Raw genomic sequence first — 20,305 nt, 5'->3', positions numbered from 1 at the left:
ATCCTAGTTCGAGCCCCCAGCTCCCCACCTGCAGGGGGTCGCTTCACAAGTGGTGAAGCAGGTCTGCAGGTGTCTGTCTTTCCTCCTCTGTCTTCTCCTCCTAAAAAAAAGAAAAAGACATTTTTTAATCTAGCACTTAGAGAATGTGTTGGAGTAAAGAGTGATAGCACAGACTGTAGAGTTATAAACATTTTATTTGCTTTTAATATTATTTGAAATACAAAATGTGCACATTGAGTTTACACAAACACGCGATGGCAAATTTCAGTGTACATGTATTGTACTACTCTTAATTTCTACACTGGTGATAGCAGGGCAGCTTTCAACATCCTATCTCTACACCAGAATAGATACCTGATTTTTTGTTGTTGCAAAAACCGTTGCAAATTTCCTCCTATAACATAGCCTATTGGTCTTCCTCATATTTCTGCAAAACAGGGTAGACTGTGTTATCTTCAGTCTTTTTTTTTTTTTTTCTTCCAATGTTTGCTTAAGAGCATGAAAAGGAATCTTAATTGTGGGAATTTTATGAAGAGCCAAATCATAATAAAATCCAGGTGAGTTGTTTAGCATTTATAGTTACCTTCTACCAAAGTTTGGTCGTGTAGTTCTTGGTTTAATGGAATCACTGGTGCTTTCAACGTGGATTTGGTTTGCTGACTGTTCCCAGAGGCTAGGAGGTGGTCCAGGTCTCTTTGTCCTTGTGTGATGTGACATGAATATGCCGTGAGGAAGGCAGGGAACGGTATGGGCTAGGTCGTTAATGATACTGAGAATGGTGACTAGCTATTACTCCACACGGAAGGGCAGACATCGTGACCCTGCTCACATGCCTAGAAACGTCCTTCCTTTCCTTCTCACCACCTTAGATTTCCACCCAGGGCTGCAGGTTTGAGCGGGGCCACAATTTGTGTATCGTGTAAGCCTTGGCTGTACTGTGTAATGGAAAACTAGACGTGCTTATTACAGAAGTCACCATAGGTGGGAGATTGAATTGTTTTGACTGTATAAAGAAATGTCAGCTAAGTGTTCTTAATAGGAAGCAGCAAGTTCATTGATACTGGGGCTCTCTCTCTCTGTCTCTTTTTTTTGTTGTTGTTGTTGTTGTTGTAGTAATCTCTTTGACTTAAAGCATGTAAATGGAACTAGAGCTCACAAACATGAAAACTAATTTCTGGGAATTAAATGCAGGTGCCAGTATGTTAGGAGACCACTTAACATCATGAGGTTGAGTACTTACAAATGAGCAGCAAAACACACTGATATTTGTTAAAGTCACCAATAATGTGAAAGCCTCAATAATCCCACGACTACAGAACCAATCGAACTATATGCCAGATTCTATTAATTTTGAATATTCTCAGGGTATGAAATGACTTAGAACATCCCACCAAGTCAGTGGCTTTATGGAAAGGATGCAGATTTATTCACTGGAAAATGTAAGTCTTCCAAGCTTGTTTGCATACTATGCCTCAAGAGTCAAGCGGAGCAGTCTATGCTGTAAGTGTGGTCGAATAGTTCACATTTGTCTGTTGGGTTGAGGACCTACTTGACAAGTTAAATCACATTTTCAAAAAGCTGCATGGAACGCATTATGTTTTCATCCTGCAAGGGGGGGAAAAAAAAACAGCAGGTTTACATTAAGCTCAGTATATCTGCATGGGAAAGGACACCATTTTGTCCCAAGCACTACTTCTCTGCCAGTTCCCAAATAGATAACTCTGGAGAGCTCCTCCTTTCTTATTTTTATCAAACTATACACTTCCTTTCCTTTTAAAACATATGAAAAACCAGGTGGTGCACCTGGTTGGGCGCACGTGTTACTGTGCGCAGGGACCTGGGTTTGAGTCCCCAGTCCCCACGTGCAGGGGGAGGAAGCTTCATGAGTGGTGAAGCAGGGCTGCAGGTGTCTCTCTGTCTCTCTCCCTCTCACCCCCTTCCCTCTGAATTTCTGGCTGTCTCTATCCAATAAAGATAACCAAAAAAAAAAAAACTTAAAAAACATATTAATAAGAGAATCGTTGGCACATGTGGACTAAACTCAGAACCTTACCCTTGCTAGTCTTGCAGTCTACTACTGTGCTGTCTCCTCAGCAGCCAGACAATTTCACTCTCACTTGGTGATAATAAGGCTTTTTTCTGAAATCAGAGCGCCGGAATGAATACCAGTGCAGGAGCTACAGCCCAATGAGCCAAGGCAAACTTGGGCATTCGAGGCAGCGCACAGGCCAGACTAATGAGACTCGCACGTGTGGAAGGGTCTAGGGCTCACGTGTGAGCTGACAGTCAACTTGATGAGCCAGCAGGACGGAGTCTGGGAGGTGTGTTTGCAAAAGGCTACATATGTGTAGCCTTCAGGAGCTCTTAAAAAGGAATGGTCTGTCTGGGCACCTGAGGATGGACTTGGGCTAGGGGAACTATTGCCCTGTGACTGTTGAGTTTAACACGTTCCTTTTCACACTTGAGGAGGGGACAGGACCTTATAGAGACAGGGACTGTGTGGCTGTTACTCAGGGAGCTGTTAAGAGTATTGGTAACAGGTGGCAGAATTAATGGCTTTCACTGGTAGAAACCAAGTAACATTGCTAAGCAAATCAAATGTACTGTTAATTCTTTCTTTCTCTCTCCCTCCCTTACTTTCTTCCTCCCTTCCTCTCTCTCTCTCTCTCTCTTTCCTGAGACCAAAAGAAATTGAGAAGGGAGAAGTAGAGAGGGAGACAGATACCTGCAGCCCTGCTTTAGAGCGCAGGACTTGCATGCCTGCGACTTTCTGTTAAATCCCTGAGACTCCAGAGTGGTGCTCTAGCTGCTCTGTTTCTCATCTAAAACTACCTCCTATGATCTTTTTTTTTTTTCCCAAAGAAAAAAGGCTAAAGTACAAAAAATTTCTTTTTGTCTCCAGTTTACTTTAGAAATTTTCTGTCCACACATCACACCAGATGATTCTAGGTAAACTAAAGCTGCGCTTCTAGGGGCTAGGTGGTGAGTACCTGGTTGAGTGTACATTTCAGTGAGCAAGGACCAGGGTTACAGCCTCCGGCCCCCACCTGCAGGGGGAAAGCTTCACAAGCAGTGAAGCAGGGCGGCAGGTGTCTCTCTGTCTCTCTTCCCTCTGTCACCCCCTTCCCTCTCAATTTCTGGCTGTTTCTATCCAAATAAATTAATATAGTTTTAAAACAAAACTGCTCTTCTACCCAAAGATAGGGAATCTTCCACATTTCTTAATTTAATTTTGGTGTGTGTGTGTGTGTGTGTGTGTGTGTGTGTGTGTGTGTGTGTGTGTGTGTGTTTGAAAATCATGACTGGTTCAGTGAAGAAGTCACTTCTCATGCAGCAACATTAAAGCAGTGAAGCTTTTCTTGGGAATAAGACGGCAGCTTGACATGGAATACTTGGCAGGATTTTAAATGGAACAGTGATAGGCGATGTACATCTCACTGTTTTATTGCAAATGAACAGATGTGCTCAAGGATTTGAGGAGTTGGAACACAGTACACCTGCCACTTCTGTTTCCTCCCTTCATCGTCGAAGGGGGAGACTGCTAAGTTATTAAGTACAGAGAATGTTCAGAATTACAGACTTGTTTTGACTGTGTGGAAGTGTTGAATTGTTGGAACAATCATGACACTTGTAACTGCCACCAGGATGCTTACTGGGGCTCAGTGCTGGCACTGCGAATCCAGGGCTCCCTGTGGCCGTTCTTTTTCCCTTTTCCTTTCTCTATTTTCTTTGATGAAATATTTACTATTCTACTTATTTATAGGACAGAGACTCCGAGAGAGAAGGGGGAGATAGGACGAGAGAGGCACCTGCAGACCTGCTTCAATTCTCGTGAGGCTTGCCCCCTGCAGGTGGAGAGTGAGGGCTTGAACCCAGGTCCTTACGAATAGTGATGTGTGTGCCACTGTCCAACCCCCCTCCCCTATGATGCCATATTGCATAGAAAAATATAGGAAAAAAGTCTTAATTTTTCTGACAACCTGATAGTGAGCTTGAGCACTTGGGCTGTCTGTTTGGCTGTTTGTGTTGACTTGTACATACATGAGAGCATAGGCTACTTCCTGTCTACCATTACTTACCTTTTGGCAGCTTTCAATGAACTCATCGATGGTAACGACTCCATCTTTATTTTTATCCATTTTCTGTTCAGGAAGAAAAGAACAAACCTATTCAGAGCCAACCCCTGGGTATTCTCACGCGTAAACTCACTAAGCTGAAGCTGAAAGCCCACCTACTTATCTGCTTCATGGGGAGGAACTGCTTTAAGAGTCGAACTAGTAGTTCCTGACTTGGAGTCACATCATTTAGCCAACTGTCTGTGGGGTCTTCCCACACCAACAGAACAGGAATTCATAGCCCTAAGTAGACTCCCCCACCCCACCCCTCTCTGTTTTCCCATCCTTGGTCTTCTCACCTGTCACATGGGCCTTAGGAAGATTTATCTCCTTGGGCTCATGTGAAAATTATTAAAGACGTGTCCATGTGAAATGAAATTGATGGTTCTTCCTATCAGATAACTCAATGTCCAATAAGTGTGGCTACCAGGGTTAATGGTAAATTCAGAGCCAGAATTGTCAACACAGGAGGACGGTGAGTAGTCTACTGCTTTGGCCTTTCCAGAAATTGTTCTCTTTTGAATTTGCATTTTACTCTGCAGCCTAGGAAGTTTATTCTCTGACTTGTGTTTGCATTCGTACCTGGAAAAACGTTTCCACGTGTTGTCTGGGAGCATCTTCTTTCAGCACAGGGTATGTGCATTTACCCATCATATCATATATAGCTTTCATTATATCCAGCATTTCCTGCAAAAGAAAAATACAGCAAAGGGCTGAGGGTGTGCTCTGGCTGCTGTCTGATTGAACAAGTAAAAGGAGTTGTGTTTGCAGCTGAGCCAACTCATCACTCTAATACCAACACGACCTCTCTCTCACTCGCCCAGCTGGGGCTAAAGCAAAGGCTAAGGAAAGAGAGTGCTATACTGCACAGCATTCTGGGAGTAGAAGAATGCATCCTCTACTGGAGGCTTGAGGAGACCTCACCCTTACAGGTGGTATCCGGCACTCTGTGTGGTTAGATGTTCTCAAGAAGCCCACTGAACTTCTGATTTTCAGATTCCCCCTCAGCATCTGGCTCAAGAACATTGTTCACAGCTTCAGAAAAGATCTTCGCTTTCAGAACAGCTGTTGGGGCTTTCCAGGAAGCAAGTGAGGCCTAGCTGTTGGTCTGCCTGACCTAAAAACGCCAGCTCTGGAGAATGCCGATGGTGTATCTGGTGTACCAATAAGACCTTCAGCTAGCATGCTACATACTTGGAGCACATATTTTAAAATCACTAATTAAAAAAAGAAAGAAAGAAAAAAGTGCCCAGGCAGTGGCGCAGAAAAGCAAGGAGGCTTGCAATCTTGAGGTCTTGAGTTTAATTCCTAACACTTCATGTACAGAGTGATAACCTCTTTTCATCAAGTAAACATGCATTTTATATTTTTTTCCTTTTATTGGTAATTCTGAAAAAAAAACAACGGTATTTTTATGAGGTCAAGGGTTACCTTAGACTATAATCACTGGGGGCGGAGGGGGGGGCTGATGGAAAAAATAAGGTGTTGACAGTTTTTCCATTTTCATTTGTTTGGGGATTCTTATTCTCAATGTAGGGACGATGTATTAATGTGAGTCAGAATGTTTCCATGAGCAAGTTTTAGCAGTTCAACTTTATAGCACCTATTAATAAGCCTTTTAAATGTTTCTGGACAAAACCTTAGATTTAGGGACAAGACTTCTTACTGACGTGCTAATAGCACTCCTGTCACACAGCCAGTGACATCCACTCATGCTTTTTCTAAATTACCCTACCTACAAGTGCCCGATTTTCATGCTTGTCTTCTGTACTGCACCTATAAGTTTGCTGTTCAAATACACTAAACTATTTAAAATCTATGAAGTGCTTCAGAACTTGATAAACTTCTTATTCAATGTTAAAGTTTTTATATTTCTTGGATTCTTTTTTAAATGTTTGTTTTGTTTCAGAGGGGGAATGCAAGAGCTTCATAACTTAAACAATAGCAGAATAAGAAAATAGAATCAGGAGCCTGGCAGTGGCACACCCGGTTAAGCACACGTGACAATACACAAGGACCCAGGTCCGAGCCCCAAGTCCCAGTCTGAAGGAGAAAAGCTTTGTGAGTGGTGAAGCAGTTTTTTAGGTGGCTCTCTGTTTCTCTCCCTCTGTATCATCCCTTCCCCTCTCAATTTTTGGCTCTCTCTATCCAATAAAGAAAGATAATAAAAAATTTTTTTAAATAGAATCACACTGCAAGAATCAGTTCTGATCTTGGCCTCAAAATAAATTCCCAGTATAGAACATGATCAGGAAAAGAATATCTGATTTAATATTTGTATTTTCATAGATTTCACATAAGCCCTCTTTGAGTTGCTATGTAACATATGTAAGTCATCAGATTTAACTTAGAATAAGATAAACTGCATCATGAACATTTTACCAAAGCTGATGTCTCCAAATTAATTTGTGTGTGTGTGTATGTGTGTGTGTGTGTTTGTGTGTGTGTGTATTACCTTATTTGAAGAAGTCACAGTTATGGATTAATCAAAACATAACTTTGAGAAATACCTAGAAATTTCATTACTTTTTACTAAAATAAAATAGTTTTTGCATCTGGAAGGTAACTCAGTGCAAGGGTTCAGTACTTGCATGAATAAGGTCCTGAGTTAGACCCACAGCATCACATAGGCCACAGTGGTGCTCTGGCTCTCATTACTAAGGCTGACAGTGACATCCAAGCTTCACATTATAAACTTGGCGCAGAAAAGTTTCTGGGTCCAGTGGATCATGTAGATGTCACACACATTTACTTCGGAGAATATTCAATTGTACTATAAATATTAAAGGCTTTTTCACTTTACAAACTACAGATAAGGAGTCAGGCAGTGGAAGACCTGGTTGAAAGCACCCATTATTCCCATACACAAGGACCTGGGTTCAAGCCCCAGGCTCCACCTACAGGGCGCGGGGGGAGTGGGGGAGAAAGTTCACTAGTCAAGCAGTGAAGCAGTGCTGTATGTCTCCACCCCACCCCCATCATCCACCATCTCAATTTCTGTCCTATGTAATAATAATAATAAAAATAATAATAAAATGGCCACTGGAAGCCGTGGATTCATTGTGCAGAAATGGAGCCCTAATGGTGGCAATGGTAAAAAATAAACCACAGGTGAAATTTAAAAATGCTTTGAGGTTAAATATGCATCAAGAAATGTTTTGAAGGGGCCAGGCCATGGCACAGGTGGTTAAGTGCACATAGTAAGAAGCACAAGGATTGGGGTTCGAGCCCCCATTCCCCACCTGCAGGAGGCCACTTCATGAGCAGTGAAGCAGGTATCTCTAGCTCTCCCTCTGCCTCAATTTCTATATCCAATAAAGGGGGGGGGGGGTGGCTACCGGGAGCGAGGGATTTGTAGCACAGGCACCAAGCTCCAGTGATAACCCTGGTAACAATAAGAAAACAAAAAAAAGGGAGTCTGGCAGTAGTGCAGCGGGTTAAGCGCATGTGGCACAAAGCGCAAGGACTGGTGTAAGGATCCTGGTTCTAGCCCCCTGGCTCCCCACCTGCAGGAGAGTTGCTTCAAAAGCAGTGAAGCAGGTCTGCAGGTGTCTTATCTTTCTCTCCCCCTCTCTGTCTTCCCCTCCTCTCTCGATTGCTCTCTGGCCTATCCAACAACAGCAATAACAACAACAAAAGGGAATAAATATATAAAAAAGGTAAAAAAAAAATGTGATTTTTGAAATTGACTTACAGTTTCCTTGATGTAGGGTGAAAAAAAAAATGGCTTCAAGCCATGCCAAATGTTTCAAATGGTCTAGGTTATTTCCTTCCCCATCTGATTCCAACTACAGCATTTATTCCAGTTATAGAGGGCTGGGAGACAGACAGCAACTTAGTTATGCAAAAGAGTTATGCCTGAGGCATAAGTAGTCTCAGGTTCAATCCCCAGCACCACCATACAATTTAAAATATTTAAAAACATCATTAGAAGAGGCTGTGATCCTCACCTGTCATGGATGCACTCTTGAGCTTCTCATCCACTTCAGTTTTTACACAGGACACTTACCTATTACCACATGAACTAGATTTTCTAATGATTTTTTTTTCCAAATGAATAGTTAACATCCATTTAATGTTTTCAAGTGAAATCATGAAAATGGCCCATGCAGGAGTCTCCACCTTTGAACCCTAGACTATCTGGGAGCTTTGTGGCACCAAGACAAAGTTCCACAGAGAGAGGAGCAGTACTGTCTTTTCCCTCTTGTGCTGACTTCATTCATCTGCCTTATGAGATCAAGACAAATGAAAAAGAAAAAAAATCAGCGTAGGAGTGGGGGCATTGTGCAATCATGAGGTGCTGGCGTCACAGAATAAATGGAGAAAGAAGACAAAGCAGAAAAGAAAATGATCCCCAAGAAACGCTTCTTACTTCTTTAGTGATGTAGCCATCTTTGTTGATGTCATACAAATTAAACGCCCAGTTGAGTTTTTCTTGTACTGTCCCCCGGAGCAAAATGGAAAGACCTTTGATGAAATCCTAGAAGGGAAAATACAGTTTGATGGGACATGTATCTAAAGTCAAAACACAAACAAGAACATTCTTTCTCAATGGCTGGGAGCCAGACTTATACCCTCCTGGAGTTTGAGCCATTTAGCATTTAGTATGCTTTGGGGCATCAGTCCTCCAGATTTCTGCCTGGCCACAAACCAGCCAGGTCTCAGTTTTAACCTTTTTTTTTTTTTTTTTTTTCACCAGAGCACTGCTCAGCTCTAGCTTATGGTGGTGTGGGGGATTGAACCTGGGACTTGAGAGCCTCAGGCATGAAAGTCTCTTTGCATAACCATTACGCTATACCCCCAGCCCAGTTTTAACATTCTATTCTAACTGGAAACCGCCTTAAACAGTTGCAGTCTGCCTTCCTAGTCAGCTCCTATTTTTCATTTGGGGTTTCATCCAGTCCTGTGATTGTAGAGAGACACTTTCTGTCTCTTTAGTGGAGGCAGCTGGATCGGTGGTTATCACCAGAGTGAACACAGTTCACATCCAAGAGTGAGTCTCAGGACAGCAAGGAATGAAGGTAGAAAGATGGTCTCCCTTCTGGGCATAAGTGAGCTATCATGAGAAAATGAGCTGTGAATTGTGAATCAGGATACATTTTACCAAATAATAAAGATAATGTGATACTTTTACTGATTCAGTAAAAAGCCCAGAGAGCTGACTACAGCCTACAGGTGGCCCTCTTCGCGGTTTGAGGGAGACAGTTGTTCCTGGAGTCTCCGGGTGTTCAAATGCCAAGATTTGGTGCGTGCCAGTGGAATAGCCGGTTAACTCAAGGTCCAAATGTTGATAAAAAGAAAACAAGTTTGTCAGATGCAGTGATTTGAGAAGAGGGCATACTTGTCTCAAAAAAGAAAAAAAAAAAAGCTCCCTGCCCCCTCCCTTTCTCCCTCTCCCTCTCTCCCTTCCCCTCTCCCCCTCTCTGCCCTTGCATTACCATGGACATTTTACCACAGGCTCTTCTCCTCATTCACTGTGTGTTGTTTAGCTAGAAGCTATGTCACAGATGGATAAAGAAGGATCACACACCAAGATCACAGGAAAGATTTTGGGAAAGACTCAGAGCAATGAGACTCAAAGTCTTCAGGGAAGGAATGGCTTGGACCTGGTGACTTGTCAAGTCATTGAAACCAGCTGCACTCTCTTTGTTCCTCTCACTGCCTCACAACTCTTATTCCTCTCCTGTAAAAATCCCAGGCCCAGGCCTAAGGGTAGGGTGTTTCTCCTCCCTCCCCCTCCCCCTCCCCTTCCCCTCCTCCCCTCCCCCCTTCTCCTTTCTCTTCTCCTTCTCCTCTTTCTCCTCCTCCTCCTCCTCCTCCTCCTCCTCCTCCTTCGCGCTCTCTCTCTCTCTCTCTCTCTCTCTCTCTCTCTCAGATAAGTATGCCATCTTCTCAAGTCACTGCATTTGACAATAAACTTGTTTTCTTTGTGTCAACATTCGGACCTTGAGTTAACTGGCTATTCCATTGGCAAGCACCAAACCTTGGCATTTGAACAATCAAGTGGAGACTCCAGGAACTACTGGCCCCCTCAAACAGTGAAGAGGTTCACCTGTAGATTATAGTCAGCTCTCTGGAGCTTTGGGGGTTTATATTAAATCAGTAAAAGTATCACGTTATCTTTATTATTTGTAAAATATATCCCGATTCACAGACTGATACCTAACATCTTCCTCTTCAATACAACATATCTGGGCACCACTTAGGCTAAAGACAACAGTGGAACTGTTGGGCAGTATGCCAGCTTCCCCCTACTTAACCCTGAGGTCTATTTACATAACCTGTTACCTAAGAACTGCCCTGCCTGCAGGGCACTGGTTTAATCCCACTGGTTCTGTCTTTTTGCTCTGCCCCCTCTCTTTGTCACACCCTGATTTCCACCAATCTCTTTTTGCTCCACCCTCTCTACATCTCATCCTGTTTCCACCCTACTTGGCGAGTATATATACAGCTGCTCTTCTGGTTGAATACACTTGGGATTGCCTGCCGGCTCTGAGAGTCCCAGAGTCTCCTGCAAGGCTAGCCCAGCACAAGTTCCTGATCCGTCTCCCACGCAGCAGCATAGGTTGGCTCCAGTCGAGTTCCCTCCAACCCAGAGAGCACTTGCTTGGGAAGAAGGACCCTCAGGCTATCCCTGCATGGAACTTGGGTATCCTCTCTCTCTGTGAATAAACCCTCTTTGAGAATAGCATCAGAAGAGAACCCTTTCAAAACAGACACAATTCAGGACCTAGAGGTTGAGTGCACATGTTACAATGTGCAAGGACCTGGGTCTGTGCCCTCGGTCCCCACTGGCAGGGGGAAAGCTTTTTGAGTTCTGAAGCAGTGTTGCAGATGTCTCTCTGTCTCCCTCTCTATCACTCCTTCCATCTTGATTTCTGGCCGTCTCTATTCAGTGAATAAATACAGATAATAATAATAAAATAACCCATAAATGGTTCTGCATAAGGAAAACGAGGGCCTCAGAGCAGCTGAGACAGTTTCCATTCTCTACATGTTTCTGAATGGCAGCTGAAATCTATCAAGAAGGAAGTTGCCAGACTTCACAAATAAACAAATCTCTTTAGAGAGCACGCGACATAAGTCATCTTCATTCTCTCGGAGCGGGAGGAGGTCATGGAAAAGATGCGGCTGCTCACTGGTCTACAGCTTGTCCTGAGCCACCCAAAGGGCCACGTCTCTGCCCATCCTAGGGCTGTCCTGTCCTCTTCCTTCTTCCCCTATCCCATTTTGGTAATGCAGACTTGAGAGTGATGCATGTTCCTGAGAACACTGGACTTATTTTAAAACATACGGGAGACACTGAGCTATAGAGCACAGGCTATGCCAGCCTGAGGCCTAGAGACAGCACTGAGGTAAGTCCAGGGCTAACTGCCATCTTTCTTTATTTTTTAAATAGTGTTTTGTTCTTTCTTTCTTTCAATATTTATTTATTCCCTTTTGTTGCCCTTGTTTTATTGTTGTAGTTATTGTTGTTATTGATGTTGTCGTTGTTGGATAGGACAGGGAGAAATGGAGAGAGGAGGGGAAGACGGAGAGGGGGAGAGAAACACAGACACCTGCAGACCTGCTCCACCACTTGTGAAGCGACCCCCCTGCAGGTGGGAAGCCGGGGGCTCGAACCAGGATACTTGTGCTTCTCACTAAGTGCGCTTAAGCTGGTGTGCCAATGCCCAGCCCCCAAAGAGTGGAGTTTTAAATGGGAGACAGAGAAATAGCTCAGTAGGTAAGTGCAAGTGTATGCCTTCCCAGGTCTGAGGCCCAGGCTGGAGACCCAGCCCTTCCTGAGAGGTGCTATGATGCCTGAGTAAGCTCTGGTGTTGTGGCCACTCTCCTGCTGTCTGGTGGCCTCTTTCTCAAACTGAATGAAAAAGCAACCCAACCCGGGAGCAGTGAAATGCTACATTTGCCTTGCCTTGGCAATGTGTGGAAAGCAAACCAATAAATAAATAAATGGAAATGAAGCACAGACAACTTACACACCAGAAACCTTTTTTTTTTTTTTCCAGATCACTTCACAGAGGGAAATGAGGATTTACACGGTTGCTACTGTCACAGGTGCACAGAGTCCTACGTCCCCATGATAAGGTCAGCACAGTACACCCTCCACTCTCAGACACGAGTCCCTGCCCACCTTCCAGCCTTCTTCTGCCTCCCTTCTTGAGGGTTATTGAATCTGCTGCAACAGACTATATTTAATTAGATTTCCACCACTATTTTTACTCCTTTCTTTGCAGGGACTCCCCCCTCCCAGTTACATAAAAACATTCTGGTCATTAATCTTTACATTAATTTCACCACCTTTAAACTGTTGAAATTTGGAAGCTGAGGCACTGCTGTGTCATATATATATATATATATATATATATATATATATTTTTTTTTTTTTTTTACCTATTATTTCCCATTGTTAGGAATCTAAGTTAATTTTTATTATAAATAATGCCGTGGTAAATACTTTTCTCCATGTTTTCACGTTGTTTGATTTCCTTCCTAAGAGTGATTCTTAGGCTGAGGGACTTGAAGACACTAAAATCTAATACAGTAATTAATGCAGTTTAATGCAAGAGGTGGGGAAGCTCTGTTAGCTACTTGCCAAGCCATCATTTCATGCCCCCCTCACACAACCACAGGGAGGATGTATTGTGCTTGTATTAAAGACCAAGACTCAGAGGAATGTGTGACTGAGCCAAGACCAGCGACCTCAGAGTTGGAAACTGAGCCCAGAACTCTGACTCCACCAGGCCAAGACCTTCACTTTTGTTAAAAGTAAAACAATGGATTGTAGCATATGCTCTTTCTTTTGTAAGATATAATTGTGGGTGGTATGAAAGTGACTTACAGTGATTGATTGCAATTCAATTACGTAACTTACTAATAGCATTTTTTTTTTTTTTTGCCTCCAGGGTTATTGCTGGGGCTTGGTGCCTGCACTACAAATCCACTGCTCCTGGAAGCCATTTTTTTTTCTCCAGTTTTTTTATTTTATTGAACAGAGAGAACCAGAGAGGAGGGAGAGATAGAGGTAGAGAGAAAGAGACACCTGCAGACCTGCTTCAACACTTGTGAAGCACCCCCCGAAGGTGGGGAGCCAGGGGCTTGAATCAGGAACCTTGTGCAGGACCTTGTGCATAACCTGGTGCACCACTGGCTGGCGCCCACTAATAACATTTGTAGAGCTATTAGTGGACTAACAATACTTGCCATGAAATGCATAAATGAATCAGAAATGGCCTTAGGTTCTAAAAAGGCAATTTAAGTTAGGATATGGGCATGGGTAACCATGAAACCTATTAGCAAGGCTTGAGCAGCTAAAGATGAGGCCTAAGGGGTACATGTTAGGAGCACAGGGGCAGACAGAGATCAAATCTCTGAGACACAGTGCCCCATTAATGCAGTACTGTTTCTCTTTCTTCTGCAGAAAAGGCCTCACGCATACACGATTTCACTCCTCCTAGACTGCATTTTTGTTCAGGTAGAGAGACAGAAAAATAAATGAGAGGCATTACAGCACTGAGCTTCACTGTTACTGTAGTGCCTTTCATATCTTTCTTTCTTTTTCTTCTTGTGCCTTTTTTTTTTGCCTTTTGGGTTATCACTAGGGTTTGTGCCAACACTATGACTCCACTGCTCCCAGAGGCCTTTTTTCCCCATTTTATTGGGTAGGACAGAGAGAAATTGAGGGGCGGGGGTGGGAGACAGAGAGGGAAAGAGAAACAGACACCTGCAGACCTGCTTCACTGCTTGTGAAGCAACCCCCCTGCAGGTGGGGAGCCGGGGGCTCGAACCAGGGTTCTTGCTCAGGTCCTTATGCTTCCTACTCTGTGTGCTTAACTGCCTGGCTCCCTACCTCTCATATATTTCTAAGGCTCAAGCCTGGACCACAGGCAAGAGAGTCAACATACTTGGTGAGTTATTTGTCAGACATAGTGGAGCATTTCTGATGGACTAACCAACTTCCTAACCACTTTGGACCCATCATTTAATCCTGAAGAAGCCTTGTTGTTGTATGCTTTACATTGGGTAGTTCTCCCCCGCCTAGAGAATTGGATCAGTCCAGTTAGTTTTGCGGGCCCGCTTGGCCTCGCCCAGAGGAACCCCGAGAGGGTTGCAGAGGGTTCCAGAGTTCCAGGGTTGGAGTTGGAGAGTAAGAGAGAGTGCCTGTGCCACTGCAAAGAGACAACAGAGTTCTGTTTGGTGAAGAATAAATACAGCTTCCCTGCCCAGCCGTATGTCTCTGGTCGTCTCTGTTACCCGCCGTGAAGCTAGCCCGCCCAGCTAGAGCCGCCGAAAATTTTAACAACACCTTGTGGTACATCGACCATTATTATTTCCATTTTACTTGAGGACATTAAAGCACAGACAGATTGAGGAATTAATCAGATATTACAACAGCTCCAATATCCACCACATTTTACTTCCAAACTCTGCAAACTTTGACAAAACTCAACTGGCTCTGAGAATTTTTGGTGAGGAGCTTGGATTCACCACACAAACAGGGTAGCACACTTGTTAAGATATTTCACACCAGGGAAAAATGCCTGCTATTTTTTATTTTAAATTATTATTATTATTATTTTGCCCCCTGTGTTATAGCTGGGGCTCTGTGCCAGCACTGTGAATCCACTGCTCCTAGTGGCCATTTTTGCCTTTTTTTATTGGCTAGGACAGAGGAAAATTGAAAGGGGAGGGAAGGATAGGGAGGGAGAAAGACACCTGTAGACCTGCTTCCTGGCTTGTGATGAGACCCCCCCCCCGCAGGTGGGGATCGAGGGGCTCGAACCCGGATCCTTGTGCTTCATACATCTTTGTGTGTTTATCTGGGTGTGCCACTGCCTGGTCCCCTTTATTTTTTTAATTAGTTGATATTTTATTCTAGCAGCCAGAGTTATCACTGTGGCTCAGTGTCTGCCCTACAAATCTACTGCTCCCAGTGGGGTATTTTTCCCCCTTTATATTTGATAGAACAGAGATAAATTACAAGGGGAGAGAGGGACAGAGAGTAAGAGCCAAAGAGAGATAACTCACAGCACTGCTTCACTGCTTGTGAAACTTCCCCCTGCAGGTGGGGACTGGAGGCTTGAGCCCAGGACCTTGTGTGTGATAATTTGTGTGCTCAACAGGGGGCACCACTGCCTGGTCCCCTGCCTGATATTTGTTTTAATAATTGTTTTTTTCACTTGTTTTTATGAGAGAGTGTTGTTTTCTCCGGGCTATGTTGTTTTTGCCAGGCTGGCTTCACGGGCGGGTAACAGACGACCAGGGACTCATGGTTGAGCTGTAGGCAGTATCTCTTTATTCACGCAGGACGCAGCACAATCTAAGACGAGCTAAGCTAAACTCAAGGTAAAGTACTATAAAACTCACAATGCTGTCTTTATATATACTTCCCAAGTAGAGTGGAAACAGGATGTGACATAGAGAGGGTGGAGAGAAAAGTGACTGGTGAAAATCAGAGTGTGACAAAGAGGGGGCGGAACAGGCGAGAATCCTATCACTGAACCACCAATGCCCTGGAGGGAGTGCTTTATGTAAATGTAAAAGTGATTTATGTAAATAGACCAAAGCTTTGGATCAGTAAATCCCTATATAGGCATATGGTTAAGCAGAAGCCAGGGGGAGGTGGCATACTACCTTACACAGATTGCTAACTTTGCTTTGTTTTTCCTTTCCTCATTTGATTAACAGGAGACAATCCCATCTCCTTTGTTGTTGTTTTTATAAATGATTTTTTAATTATCTTCATTTACTTATTGGATAGAGACTGTCAGAAATTAAGAGGGAAGGGGGAAGGACAGAGAGGGAGAGAGGCAGACAACTGCAGGCCTGCTTTACCACTCGCAAAGCTTTTCCCCTTCAGTTGCGGACCAGGGGCATTCTTTGCACTTCGTAATATGTGTGCTCAACCAAGTGCAACACCTCAGGGCTCCCCACACCTCCTGTGGAGATTAAAGAAGTTAGGGATGGTGATTCACTCAGCACTGACTCACAGTGAGTGCTGAAAATGGTCAGTTAGTAATGGGCATCATCATTATTATCACCACTAATATTATTTTTAAACATTTGGTATGGGGACTGACACCAAATAAATGCTTATTATATAATTTTCTGTGTTAGGTACAGAAAAAGCTCTCAGCGCGGTGAGCAGAGCAATCTAGTCTTTGCTTGAACACATTAATGATAGGAAATTATCGTGTTAATGAGGTGACCCATATATCATTTTAATTGATTTTGTTAGAAGAATCTTCCATGCAATAATGGTTACATCTAAATAATAATGAGCATGTGTTTGGTACAAGCTACTAAACTGGATCCTCTCCTGTCTTATTCTACATTCTTACACTGCCTAGTGAAGCAGCTTTGCTTGCTGAGGTCTTGCCAATATGAACACTGAGGCCTAGAGATATGCAATGCTCAGCTGGGTCTCACAGTCCCTTGGTGGCAATGTGGGTAACAGAACCAGTCTGAATCTACACCCCCTCATGGGCTTAGTCAGTTAGATTCTGTCAAAATAATAAGGGCTGGAGAGAGAGGTAACTGGGTAGCTTGGTGGCCTTGTCATGGGTAGGGCCTGGGTTTGAATCCCAGCACCACATGGGTGGCGTTATGGAAGAAGTTCTGGTGCTGTGGTATCTTTTCCTTCCTCCACCTCTCTCTCTCTTTGCATGAACAGGTGAGCTGGGTCATGAATATAAGAGGCCCTGGTTTCTCTCTCTCTCACACACACATACACACACACACACTTACACACACACACACTCACACACACTCACACACACACTTACACACACTCACACACACACTCACACACACTCACACACACACACACACACACTTACACACACTCACACACACACGCATACACTTACACACACTCACACACACACACTTACACACACTCACACACACACACACACACTCACACACACACGCTCACACACATACACACACACACACTTACACACACACTCACACACACACTTACACACACTCACACACACACACACACTCACACACACACTCACACACACACACACTCACACACACACTCACACACGCTCACACACATACACACACACACTTACACACACACACACTCACACACACTCACACACACACTCACACACACACTCACACACACTCACACACACACTCACACACACACACACTCACACACACACTCACACACGCTCACACACATACACACACACTTACACACACACACACACTCACACACACTCACACACACACTCACACACACACACACTCACACACACACACACACACTCACACACACACTCTCACACACACTCTCTCTCACACACACACACACACACACACACACACACACACACACACACACACACGCATCCCGTCCTCCCTCTTTTTGCTTTTTTGCTCTCAAGATTGTATTGCTACTTGAATTATGTGCATCCCCTAATCATTACTATTTCCTTTTTCTTTCTTAGTCAAAATTTCGATCTAATGCGTCATTTTTTTCTTAATCTTTGTATTTATGTAATATTGGATAGAGACAGAAATGGAGAGGGGACGGGGAAGTAGAGTAAGGGAAAGAGACGGAGAGACACCTGCAGTCCTACTTCACCACTCCTGAAGCTTTTCCCCTGCAGGTAGGGCAAAGGGGCTTGAACCCCAGTCCTTGTGCGCTGTATGTAATGCATGCGCTTAACCAGGCGTGCCACCACCTGACTCCTATAAAGTAATATGTTCATTAACATTCTGTAGTTATCTAACCAGTATGGAGAAAGAACCTCAAGGGCTGAGTATCAAATTTGGTTTTGATTTAATATTTGTTAACTCAGCTAGCTAATTTCCCAAATCACAATCACAATCAGTAGTCATCACGATCAGCCACACTTTACATAAATATTATCATAGCGATGCTATGCCTGGAATCAGTAACACCAGACTGTGCACATTTACATGTGGGGTGGGTTACCTCACGCGCTAGGCAACTGATGGCATAGTAGTAAGAACAGGCCTTATTATAGAGAACTGAAGGTGCTGACCGCTCCTTGGGTTCAAGGCCAGTGAAACAGGCCTGCAGGTGGTGGTGGAGCATCTCTCTCTCTCTCTCTCTCTCTCTTTCTCCCTCTCTTTCTCCAGGGTTATTGCTGGGGCTTGGTGCCTGCACCACAAATCCACTGCTCCTGAGGCCATCTTTTTCCCATTGTTATTGGATAGAACAGAGAGAAACTGAGAGGAGAGGAAAATAGAGAAGGGGAGAGAAAGACACCTGTAGACCTGTTTCAGTGCTGGTGAAGCCCCCCCCCCCCCCCCTGCAGTTGGGGAGTGGGGAACTCCAGCCAGGATCCTTGCTCAGGTCCTTGTACTTCCTACTGTGATTGCTTAACCCGGGTGCGCCACCTCCTGGCCCCTGGTGTCTTTATCTACTCTTCTCTTCCCAACTTCTGTCCTACTGAATAAAGTTAAAAAAAAAAAAAGAGGAAAATATGGCTGCCAGGAGCAGTGGATTTCTAGTGCCAGCACTGAGCTCCAGTTATAGTCCTTGAGATGTGTGTGTGTGTGTGTGTGTGTGTGTGTGTGAGAGAGAGAGAGAGAGAGAGAGAGAGAGAAGAGAAGGAGAGAGAGAGAAGAGGAGGGGAGAGGAGTAATGAGAGAGAGAGAGAGGAGAGGGGAGAGGGGAAAGAGAGGAGAAGGAGAGTGAGAGAAGAGAGGGGAGAGAGAAAGGGGGGAGAGGAGAGAGATGGAGAGAGAGAGAGAGAGAGAGAGAGAAGAGAATTGAAATTGAAATGCAGGAAGCCAACCCTTCTAAGACCTTGGGAGAACTACAGTGATTATCCTTGGGGTTGTGGTGGGGGAAATGACTGCTGATGGGGGTGAGGAACTGTACCCCTAGTGCACTAATGAAAAACAGAAATGATAAACAAATAGACAAAAGTTAAATGAACAAAGGGAAATAAACCACCTTAAATCACAAATGGTTTTTGAATTTTTAAAAATTTTATTTATAAAAAGGAAACACTGACAAAACCATAGGATAAGAGGGGTGCAGCGCCACACAATTCCCACCACCAGACCTCCATATTGTCTTATTCATTCAGCACAGACTAGCTATTGAACTTTTTAGTAGGTAGGTGAACTGGAAATGTTGACTTCTGGGTTAGGGTGAAATGAGGCTTTGTGGAAATTCACTTCCTTGATAACACTAATACCATATTATCTTTGGGGCACCTACAAGGGAGGAGGCATAAATTTTGTAAAAAAAAAAATTATAGGAACTGGGACCTATGACCAACATTCTGGCATGTTGCCCCTTGCTCAGTAAGCCCAGACTCTGTCACTTGACTACAGTGGGATTCTAAGTCCACACTCTCTCTACTCAACCCCTGAGTACCAGGATTTACTCATAGGTATGAGTTAGGTTCCTGACCCTGAATCTTCAGGAAAGAGGCTCTGACTCTGCACCATTTGGTACCTTAAAGGAGGCATTTTGCTGCTCCGATGCCCCTAGGGGGCGCTAACTGAATGCTATTTCAGAAGGCTTGTTCATGTGTCTCCAGGAAGCCCTTGTTTCCAGAGAGCTTCCTCCCTCCTAAAAATGACAGATTTTCCTGGGAATACAATTCTACCCACTGAATTTTAATATCTCCTGAACATGTTTCTCTCCTTCACATCTCAGGTGTCTTGATTTGCACTTGGGTTTTCATCAGCTCCTGTCTGGACTCTTGGAATCAAGAAAGAGCAGCTAACTGCACTTCCTGATTCTTAGGAACACAGCCCAAGACCTCACTCTCCCTGCTAAATATTCGGGGGGACGTCCAGCTTCCTAAGCATCCCTCCTCCAGGTGTCTGCTCTGCTCTGTGCCTCTTCTCTTAGCTCCCCTGCCCTCTCCCCTCTGTATTCATCATTGAAGGGGTTGCAATTCTTTTCACTCCCCAGGCCCAAATGCTCTGCCTCTGCCTCACACCACTCTGCTCCCTTCCAGAACCCTTATCCTCTTGATGAACTTCCGCTCCGCTTCTCTTCAGATGGAGCCCATCAAGTCCACAGGCAGGCTTCCCTGCCAGCCCCCATCAGGACAGCAGATTCTCATTGATCCTGTTCTATCATTTGCTTTTCTCTACTTGGCCCTCACTGATATTCCTGCTCTTTGTAAAATGCATCCCCAAATCACCCAATCTCCACTGTATATATTCAGATTTCA

At 44.1% G+C, this 20,305-nt stretch overlaps 1 protein-coding gene across 4 annotated transcripts in view; it reads right to left on the bottom strand.

The window, feature by feature from the left end:
* Window positions 1-176: 176 nt before the first annotated feature.
* KCNIP4 (potassium voltage-gated channel interacting protein 4) overlaps window positions 177-20,305 on the bottom strand; it is a 605,188-nt gene continuing 585,059 nt past the window's right edge. For all 4 annotated transcript variants that reach the window (XM_007526450.3, XM_007526449.3, XM_060188275.1 and 1 more), the window contains exons 5-8: window positions 8,488-8,595; window positions 4,698-4,802; window positions 4,080-4,142; window positions 177-1,605 (exon numbers count right to left, since the gene is read on the bottom strand). In XM_007526450.3, the coding sequence (XP_007526512.1) occupies window positions 1,558-1,605; window positions 4,080-4,142; window positions 4,698-4,802; window positions 8,488-8,595 (324 nt within the window). In that variant the 3' untranslated portion in view covers window positions 177-1,557. The remainder of the gene's footprint in view (window positions 1,606-4,079; window positions 4,143-4,697; window positions 4,803-8,487; window positions 8,596-20,305) is intronic.

This window comes from Erinaceus europaeus, chromosome 3, assembly GCF_950295315.1.
Source record: "Erinaceus europaeus chromosome 3, mEriEur2.1, whole genome shotgun sequence".
Classification (NCBI taxonomy): domain Eukaryota; kingdom Metazoa; phylum Chordata; class Mammalia; order Eulipotyphla; family Erinaceidae; genus Erinaceus; species Erinaceus europaeus.
Note: the sequence above shows the minus strand (reverse complement) of the source record. Positions and strands in the feature narration are given on the sequence as shown.